The sequence below is a fragment of the Panthera uncia genome, assembly GCF_023721935.1.
Source record: "Panthera uncia isolate 11264 chromosome A3 unlocalized genomic scaffold, Puncia_PCG_1.0 HiC_scaffold_11, whole genome shotgun sequence".
In the NCBI taxonomy this organism is placed as follows: domain Eukaryota; kingdom Metazoa; phylum Chordata; class Mammalia; order Carnivora; family Felidae; genus Panthera; species Panthera uncia.
Genome location: NW_026057578.1, coordinates 4,784,086 through 4,794,593, shown reverse-complemented (window position 1 = coordinate 4,794,593; position 10,508 = coordinate 4,784,086). Strand labels below are relative to the sequence as shown.

General features: G+C 51.8%; 1 protein-coding gene across 1 annotated transcript in view; it reads left to right on the top strand.

Moving 5' to 3' along the window:
• Window positions 1-9,996: 9,996 nt before the first annotated feature.
• Window positions 9,997-10,508, top strand: part of VAPB (VAMP associated protein B and C) — a 52,914-nt gene continuing 52,402 nt past the window's right edge. Inside the window, exon 1 of the mRNA XM_049650556.1 lies at window positions 9,997-10,308. Coding sequence (XP_049506513.1) covers window positions 10,251-10,308 — 58 coding nt within the window. The 5' untranslated portion in view covers window positions 9,997-10,250. The remainder of the gene's footprint in view (window positions 10,309-10,508) is intronic.

The following is a 10,508-nucleotide window of genomic DNA, read 5'->3' as shown; positions in this document are numbered from 1 at the left end:
GTCCTACGTGCTGAGCTCATTTCCTCACAAAGTATCCAAAGCCCTGCAAACCTTCCCCGGGATTCCGATAATCCCCAGGAGCATGACAGCTCCCCCGTCCACCAGCCTCCCAGATGTCACGCCCGAGGCCTGGGGGACTCTTCGAAATGCACCCCGATGATAATAGCGAATACTTCATCCGGGCTTTTGCCCCCATGCCGGCCACGCGGCACTGAGAACCTCTCTTGTGCTCGTTCACTGAACCGTCCCCAGATCTAGGAGGCGGGAACCGTCACCCTGCCCGGGAGACAGGCACGGCCCGGACCCCCGCACCAGGCCCGCCCCCCCTCTTCCCCACCCCCCCCACCCCGCCCCCGTGACTGCCGTGGGTCAAGGCAAAACCGAGACCGCTCCATAATCATTCCGGGCCAGAGAAAGCAAGATCAAAACCCCCGAACTGGCCAGACCTCCCCTCTCCTGGCTAATCTGAGCGATGATCATCGTGGCTGTGGCTTTGCCGGTTGGCTGTAGGCTCTAGTCCGCCATTCCCATGTACCCACCCGGCCATAGACCTACCCCTTGGAGCACCCGACCCAGGGCCAAACCCCACTTCCTTTAACCCCCCCCCCCCCCCCCAAGCTGCTGGGACTGGGTGGGCACCAGGCTGCAGGGCTCTGGCACCCACGACGGGGCGGGAGATGCTGGGGCTTCAGCAACATCCGATTGGATTCGATTCGGATTCCGGGGGATGCTTCCATTGCTTGACACACAGGGGTCCCCTGGCTTTGTGTGTCCTCCGGATAGAAACGCAAAGTCGGAAGGGTCACCGGGGAATCTGTGGTCCCAAGCATCCCTGGGAGTGGAGCCCTTTCTCTCTCCCCCTTCCCTCTCCGTTCCCCCCTCCATTCTCCTCCCTCTCACTCTATCCCTCACTCCTTCCCACTCTCTTTCCTTCTCTCTCTCTCTCTCCACCCCTCTTCCTCCTGACCTCAGCCCCCAGCGCTCCCACCCCGCCACCTGCTGGGGTCAAGGCAGGCCGGGCCACCTTCCTTCCCCTGTGACACTGCCAGCCAGGCTGCCGCACAGGTTCTGTTCCCTGAGGGCCATGGGGGCGGCCGCTGGGTCAGCAGGACGGTGGATGTGGGTAACGATATCCGTCTAGACCTAGACCTACAGATTTTTTTTTACATGCTATTGTCATTTATTCGGGGTGGCCGGGGAGAGGCAGACAGAGATCAGGGGGAGGAGTGTAACACTCCCAGCCCCCAGTCACTCTCTGGAGGGGCCACTGGAAACTGTCTTGCTTTGCTTTGACTCCTGGCTGGAGAGAGCAAGAGGGGTCCCCAGCACCCAACCGATGCGCCCCTCCAAGAATGAAGGCCACACAGTGGGCGATCACTAGGGCTTAGGGAAAAAGAGAGCTATGCAAATTGTACACACACACACACACACACACACACACGGATGCGTTTCCTATTCCCTCAACCCCTAACACGCTGGAAATAATCTGTGGGGACCCTGCAAAGTCTCCCCACAATAAGACCATGCTCGCTCCCTGCCTCATCAAACATTTATCATGTAGCTCTGCCTCATGCTGCCTTGGGGGAACAATGAGGTAAATATACCTTCCTTACCCCTGAGGAGCAAGGAATCTAATTATCTTCTAGAGATCCTTTGGGGATCTGCTTAATAAATCAATACAAATGATTTGTAATTAGAATATCAATTATTTGTATGCAAATGTGGCCTTCTGGGTGCTCGGGGACAAGTCCTAAGGATTGAAAAGACTCTCCCCCCAACTCCCCCCTCCCCAAATTCTTAATTACATTATTTCGTTCATTCATCAAACATTTATTGAGCACCTTTTACGTGCCAGGCACAGAGATGGGGACCAAGAATCCGTCCCTGGTGGGGGATCCGTTTACAGTCGGGAACGAAGAACCAAGGGAGTCGTGGGCGCTGGGAGCGCTGGTCTCTGGGGGTGAGAACGGTAAAAGCAACGGCCTCCCCCTGCCCCCCAAACCTCCCAGCGTCCACCTTGTTCACTGAGACCCTCAACCGAGCGGGCAGCTGCTCCCGAGCTCTCCCGCCAGAGGCTGGAGGGGCCCCCCGTTTGGGCAAGGGTTAGGCCACGTGACTGCACCCGTTTGCAGACCCGTGGGTGTGGCTCTGACTCTGGGACCTCCCCAGCCCCCACCCAGGCCGGTGCCGAGCTGCCCAGTGCGCGTGGGTTTCAACGCATCCTGTGTACCAGCTGGTCCTGAACCGTCAATGCCTGGTGATCCCGGCTCGTCATTCATTCATTGCATCCTTCCTTTCTTCACTGGTTCCTCAGTTGCTCGCTGGGCTTCCCGCCTCCGCCAAGGGTTGGGGGGTAGGGCGTCAAATCGGGGATGGGGCCCTGACCGAGCTGGCTTCCCAGTGGGAGACAGACAATGGAAGAGCTGGGAAGGGAGGGAGAGCAGACTCAGGGAAGCTTTCCAGAACGGCATTCTAGGACCGGCCATTGGAGAAACCAGGACAGCTCACACCCACGCACAGTCGCCTTTTCACACTCCATCCCCGTGCCCCGCTGTGTGTTTTCTTCGGAGGACTCCCTTCCCGAGGCTGTCTCTACACCGTCACTGTCATTACACAGCTTCTCGAATACCTGCCGCGTGTTGGACATCTTGCCAGGTGCCGGGGACGTGTGGAGCCTGTTTTCAGGGCACAGGAGACACACGCACGCAAGTGAAAACGAGCCACGGGAAGGCCAGTGCAGGCGAGGACAGCACGTGCAAAGGGCCTGTGGCAGGGCCAGTGGAACTCCTGGGCTTGACCCTGTTCCCGCACCAGGGCCCCTGGTTCTGACGAGTGTGCCCCTCGCTCGCCCCGGTGGTCTCCTTCACCTAAGTCTTCCCCTCCATCTCCAGCGTCTCTCTCCTCCTGGGTAAGTTTCTAAACCTCCGTGCCTTGGTGTCCTCACCTGTAAACCAGAGAAGATAATGTTACGACGTCATTGTTGTGAGAATGTGTGAGGCACAGGAAGCTCTTGGCACAGTTTCCTGCTCGGGGCACTTGGTCAACAGCAGCTGTCCTTGTTTTTTTCATATCAGTCCATCCTCCAGTTGGCTTCTGGAGGACGTCTGTGAAAAACAGACTTGCCGAACACAATGTGGGAACTTTGGGGCAGGGGAAGGACACCAGTGGAAAACCCGGTGACATCCAAAAATAGTCTGGAGTTTAGTTAATAATAATGGTCCAATATTGCTACCATGAACGGTAAAAATGATGTGAAAATGATAACGCTGGGGGAGGCCTGGGTGGCTCAGTCAGTTAAGCGTCCGACTCTCCATCTCGGCTCAGGTCATGATCTCACGGTTCGTGAGTTTGAGCCTCCTGTCGGGCTTTGCGTGGACAGTGTAGAGCCTGCCTGGGATTCTCTGTCTCCCTCTCTCTCTGCCCCTCTCCCTCCCACATATGTGCACTCTCTCTCACTCCCTCTCTCTCTTTCTCAAAATAAATAGACTTTAAAAAATAAAATTACTGCACAAAAAACTTTATTTAAAAACATTTTTTAAAAACAAAAAAATACAAACTAAACAAACAAAATAAAAAACACACGAGGAATTTTTAAAAATTTCTTTAACGTTTATTCATTTTTTTTGATAGAGAGACAGAGCGTGAATGGGGGAGGGGCAGAGAGAGGGAGACACAGAATCCGAAGCAGGCTCCAGGCTCCGAGCTGTCAGCACAGAGCCCGACACGGGGCTTGAACCCACGGACCGTGAGATCATGACCCGAGCTGACGTCGGTCGCCTAACCAGTCGACTGAGCCACCCAGGTGCCCCGGACACGAGGAGTTTTTAAACAATACAATAAAAAAAATACCAGGTCACGTTACTTCTCTGTACAAGAACATTGGGATGGGTGAGGGTTTCCGAAGGATAAAACCTAGCGATAAAACCAAGGATAAGACTCTCAAGCATAACAGAAGATCCTGTCGCCACTGGCCCTTGTTGGCCATACTCCTTAAGCTTTGGTCTCATCTGTAAAGTGGGATAAATGACCCCCTCGCCCACCTGGCGTCCTCTCAGAGGCCCCGCAGTGCTGGCCAGTCCACACCCCCTCCTCAGAAGTCCCCTCCCACCTGCACGAAGCCCCTCTTCCTGGGGTCTAATGACTGTGTCTCTCCACTCCAGCTACCCTAGGCAGGGAGTTCAAGATCAAAGCCTGCCACACTCCCTGTCTGGTGAGAGCCTACTTCCTGGCTCACGGCCCAACATTTCCCCTGCCCTCTGGGGCTTCTTCTAGAAAGACACTAATCCTGGGGTGCATGGGTGGCTCAGTTGGTCGAGTATCCCACTCTTGGTTTCGGCTCAGGTCGTGACCTCACGGTTTCATGGGTTCAAGCCCCCCCGTCGGGCTCTGTGCTGATAGTGTGGAGCCTGCTTGGGATTCTCTCTCTCTCTGTCTCTCTCTCTGCCTCTCCCCTGCTCATGCTGTCTCTGTCTCCCTCAAAATAAAATAATACACTTAAAAAAAAATTTAGAAGGACGCCAATCCTATTGACCAGGGCTTCACCCTCACGACTTCAGCTCCTCCCACAGGCCCCACCCCCTAACACCATCACCTGGGGGATTAGGTTTCAACTTATGAACTGGGGGAGGATACGGATGTTCAGTCTGTAGAGCATCTATCCTGCTTGAATTCGCAGGGTTTTCTGAATTTGCTGTTTGGTATCTTTCATCTGATTCTAGAAAATTCTCAGACATTAGAAATTCATTCCGTTGTTTTTTTTTTTTTTTTTTTTTTTTTTTAACGTTTATTCATTATTGAAAGATAGAGACAGAGCATGAGCAGGGGAGGGGCAGAGAGAGAGGGAGACACAGAATCTGAAGCCGGCTCCAGGCTCCGAGCTGTCAGCACAGAGCCCCGCGCGGGGCTCGAACTCACAGACCGTGAGATCGTGACCTGAGCCAAAGTCGGACGCTTAACCGACTGAGCCCCCCAGGCGCCCCCATTCCGTTGTTGTAAGAGACACGTAACATAGAATTGACCAGCTTGGCCATTTTAGGTGTGCCGTTCGGTGATATGGAATACGTTCACATTGTTGTGAGGCCGCACCACCATCCATCTCCAGAATTCTTCCTCCTGCAAAACTGGACCTGCACACCCAGTAAACAACGACTCCCCATAACAACTCCTAGTAACCACGGCTCTACTGTCCGTCTTTGTGAATCGGACCACTCCAGAGACCTCCTCCAAGTGGAATCACACAGTGTTTGTCCCCTTGTGCCTGGCATATGGCACCTGGCGTAATGTCCTCCAGGTTCATCCGTATTGGAGCAGGTGCGAAAACATCTCCTTTAAATATTGCCTCGGCCCAAGTCTCTCGCTGTTCTCTTCTGGATGTTGGGCTAGTGGTTTATTCAACCAGTGTTATTCAAAGTGTAGGTTGTTTCCCAAGAGTGACTTATAAAATCAATTTAGTAGGTTGTTACCAGCGCCGAGAAAGAAAATAAATAGCAAATATAAGAGTGTATTGTATTATTTCATGGAGCTTCTGTTTCGGTTGTATTGATTAACATACTTATACATATATCTAGGTAGCGAGTCACAAATAAAATGCATTTATTACTGTGGGCTGTGCTAAAGAGAGAGGCCGAGAAAGAGAGGTCTGTAAAACATATCATTCTCCATATCTCTTTACTTATCATAGCTTATCATAGCTTAATCTCTCATTTTTATGTCCCACATCATGGATATTTCTTCAGACCTCCCTTGCAGTCACTAATTTTCCCTTAGGCTGCTGATAAACCTGTTTCAGGAGTTTCTAAAAATTTTTTAAACTTTTATTTATTTTTGAGAGAGAGAGAGAGAGAGAGAGAGAGAGCGAGCATGAACAGGGGAGGGACAGAGAGAGAGAGAGAGAGAGAGACGGAGACCCAGAATCGGAAGTAGGCTCCAGGCTCCGAGCTGTCAGCACAGATCCCGACACGGGCCTCGAACTCACACACTGTGAGATCATGACCTGAGCTGAAGTCTGACGCTCAAGCGACTGAACCACCCAGGCGTCCCTGTTTCGGGAGTTTTTCATTTCAGGGTTTATTTATTTATTTACTTACTTTTTGAGTCTGTAAGTCCTGCTTTGTTTTTTGACATATCTAAGTGGTCACTTGGCAGGTTTCTAACGTCGGGTTTAGCCTGCACCCCTACTCAGGGAAGGGTGCCATATTGGTTTTAGGGTTCGTCTTCACGGGGGTCACTGCAGGCACTCAGCGGTGGCCAGGTCAGCTTGATGAGGGACGCTCGTGTTCTTGGGTCCACACACAGCTTCCTCATCTGCGCCATGACCATTTTGTAAATAAACCCAATGGCACAGCAGGGAAAAGAGACTGTCGTCCGCAAAACGTGTCACCTTGTCCACTTGATGACTGGAGAGTCACCGCTTCGGTGGATGCCCTCAGGTGGGCACTCGCATGGGACGCCGGTATCTTCTCACTGTTCCCGTCCCGAGAACCATCCACATCCCTGCTTTCCACACCTGCTTCTCCTCGTATCCAGCTCCGCCGTGCGTGTCCCTGGCCCCGGCTGCCGCTCAGTGTACATTTGTGCTCTCTGGTCATCTCTCAGCCAAAGTAGACATCCAAAAGGTACTGCTTGAGATTTTGGCAAATCTGTGAATTCCATTTCGGTTGTAATTCTGCAACCTGCCTAATTAACTTTCGGGTGTGATTTTCAACAAGGTAAAACACCTGTTGCTACTAGAAATAGATGATTCTTGTAGGGCTCCGCAGAATCTCCCCGGTTTTCTGACTGTGACTGAAGCTAAGAGTTGAAAGAGCTTATCACTTCCTTTCTGGAATGGCTCCAGCGAACCTGGGTGCGGCTGGCCCCACCCCGCAGTCCTCTGTCCTCACTGCTACCTAAGTGGAGCCGCCACTCAGCTCTCCAAGGCCCTTCTTGGGGCGCCGTGTCACAATCACATGCAGCTGATAGTGTAATTAGCAAGGATATCAGCAATGATGTCACCATGTATATTGCTTGTAGATTCCTTGTAACACGCGCTGTATGCTAACCTAGCTCTCTGGAGAAACAACAACAACAACAACTCTGATTTGTAGTTCTTCCAGATTTCTGCGGTGCAAACACTCCCACCATGACTGATTTTAAGCAATTTATGGGATGTCACTGAACGGAGTTGAGAAGTGACGTGCACCGTTGGCTCTTACAAGCTGATATGAGCTCACTCCAGCCGGGCCCTGCTTGTCTCCCACATCCCACTGGCCCTGCCGTCCGGCAGGATGACGTGACCACATCAGACCCAGAATACCTTCTTGGAGGCTCTGTGTCCTGGGACCACTCTTGGCACCACGTAGTGTCAGTGAAGGTCCAGCCAGGAAAGCAGAAATTCCAAGGGTTATCTTGACAAAGGTAGTTTAGTGTCAGGGAACGGTTAATCAGGTAACGGAAAATGTAAAAGCCAGAAGACACTGAGGGTCACGAGGCTAGGAAAGTGAGTGGGGGGGGGGTACTGTTTAGTGGCTGTGCAGGTCCAGTTTTGCAAGAGGAAGAATTCTGGAGATGGATGGTGGTGTGGCCTCACAACAATGTGAACGTATTCCATATCACCGAACGGCACGCTTAAAACAGTCAAGCTAGTAAATTCTATGTTATGTGTATCTTACAACAATGAAATGAATTTCTAATGTTGTCTGAGAATTTTCTAGAATCAGATGAAAGATACCAAACAGCAAATTCAGAAAACCCTGCGAATTCAAGCAGGATACATGCTCTACAGACTGAACATCCGTATCCTCCCCCAGTTCATAAGTTGAAACCTAATCCCCCAGGTGATGGTGTTAGGGGGTGGGGCCTGTGGGAGGAGCTGAAGTCGTGAGGGTGAAGCCCTGGTCAATAGGATTAGCATTTTTTCTAGAAGGAGCCCCAGAGAGCAGGAGAAATGTCGGGCTGTGAGCCAGGAAGTGGGCTCTCACCAGACAGGGAGTGGTTGCGCTTTGATCTTGGACTTCCCAGTCTCCAGAACTGTGAGAAGTCAATGTTATTTAAGGCATCCAGTCCATGCCATTTTGTCATAGCAGTCTGAATGGGCTAAGACAATAAATAAAAAGCTATATCATGGTAAAACTGCAGAACCCCAGAATAGGTGGAAAAACAGATCACCTTTGAGGGGACGATGGGGTTGTCATCTGGGATCTCAACAGTAACAGTGGTAGCCAGAAACCCGTGAATGATACCTTCCGGGGTGTTGAGAGAGACCTGTCGCTCATAAGCCTGCCAAAGGATGTTTCAAGAACAAGGGCAAAGTAAAGTCATTTTCAGATTAACAAAAACGGAGAGAGTTTGCCTCAACGAACTCTCCGTGAAACAGAATTTAAAGAATGTACTTCAAAGTCACAAGGAAGTGAAAGTGATCCTAGTTGTTAAGTTCCGAGATGCAAGAAGAAAAGATGAGCAAATTATTTTGAAAGAGAGAGAGAGAGAATACAAGCAGGGGAGGGCCAGAGAGAGAGGGAGAGAGAGAGAATCCCATGCGGGCTCTGTGCTGAGACCATGGAGCCTGATGCAAGGCTCGAACTCAGGAAGTGTGAGATCATGACCTGAGCCGAAACCAAGAGTTGGATGCTTAACCGATGGAGCCACCCAGACGCCCCTAAAACAATTTAGTAATGACTCATGGCATGAAAAGGAAAAAGTAAACCTGAAATACACCGTAATGAAGGCGTATAATTTGGGGGATGGGTGGTTAGAGTTAATGTGTCCCAAAGTCCTCAGATTTCAAGGGAGCATGGTAAAGGCATTTTAAAAATTGGACTTTCATAAATACCCATGTCACAGTTTCTAGGGTAATCAAGAAAACAGCAGAAATAGTGTGTAAGAGGAAGAAAAAGAGAAAGAGGAAAAAAAAAAAACAGCCCTAAAGAAGAAGGGAGAGGAAAAAGAAAAAAACAGGCATGTTTTTAGAAAGACATTTTAGAAATAGAAAGCACAAAAATAAGACAGTAGAAATGAATCCCGATATATATTAGTAAATATAATAAGTGTAAATGGACCAAATGCTCTAGTTAAAAGACAAAGATTATCTTTTTAAAAACTTTTTTTTACAAAAAATTTCAAGTGTATGGAAAAATGGAAGGAATACTACAAAGAATACCACAGTAAAGCCAACTTTAACTATTTGCTGTTTGTTTCCTCTACATGTGTATACATATAGGAGACTAGTAAGAACACATATTTTATGTAGTGAACATTACATAAGGACATAATATTTAAATGGGCATTAATGTAGTGTCCACTTTGGAGGCTGAGCAGATCTGGGTTCCCAGCAATCTTTAATAGCATAGTTTATTTGCGTGGTTATCTTTCCAAAGGCTGTCCTTCCAACAGACTCTAGTTGGAGGGTAGGGACCAGGTCAATTTCTCTGATCATTGTATTTGTAAATATTGGTTGCGTCTATTAAGAAAGGATGCAGCACAGTGCTTGTAACATGGTAAACATTTAATGGAGAGTAGTTTTCATTACATTCGATGCTGCTGTTATTGAAGGCGCTCAGCAGAGTGGCACAAAAGAAGCAAGCAATGGTGGTAGCTCACTGTGTATTTATTGCCTGCCATGTGTCACAGCGCCTAGAACACACCATTCACTTATAAACATGTTTATAATAAGAATAAATAGTACTTTCATTATTATTCAAAGTCTCTACCAGTGCCTGGCACTACATAAGCAAGGGAAAAGTGGAAGTTTCTTCTTATGGAGTAAAGCACTTCACACAATGGCTGGCTCCCACGTGTCCCGAATAAACAACCTCCGGGATGACTGTTCTCAGGGCTGAGCGGCCCGGCCCGGCCCCGCCTCCAGACCTGCACGAGGCCCCGCCCCCTGCCTCCCGGTGGCCCCGCCCCGCGGCCAACGCCGCGCCTGCGCACAACCCCGGGAGGGGCCCCGCGCGCGCAGCTTCCCGCCGCCCGAGCGCGCGCAGGGCCGAACCGGCCAGCCCGCTGCGTGCCTGCGTGCGTGCGTCGCTGCGTGCGTGCGTGCGTGCCGTGCGCTCGCCGGGCACCGCGGCCTCGCCCTCGCCCTCCGCCCCTGCGCCTGCACCGCGTAGGCCGCCCCCCCCCCCCGCGCGCGCGCACCCCGTAGACGACCCCCGCCCGCATCCCGGCCGGCCCCCTCTTTCCAAATTTAAAGGGGGCGCAGCATTAAGGCCTCCCGCCTCAGGTGACCTCTTAGGGGTCTCCCCGCCAGAGGTGCCCCGCCGCTGAGGAACATGGCGAAGGTGGAGCAGGTCCTGAGCCTCGAGCCGCAGCACGAGCTCAAATTCCGAGGTAAGCCGGAGGCCCGCCATGTTCGGCCGCGGGCCCGGCCCCGCCGCCCCGCGCCCCCGCCCGCAGGCCCCGGCGGCGCGGCGGTGACGTGGGTCCCCGCGCGGCCCGCGGTCCCCGCCCCGCCCGACGGCGCGTCCGCCCCGCGCACCGAGCCCGTCGGGCAGCCGGGGCCTCCCCGTGCACGCCGTCCGGTCAGGGGC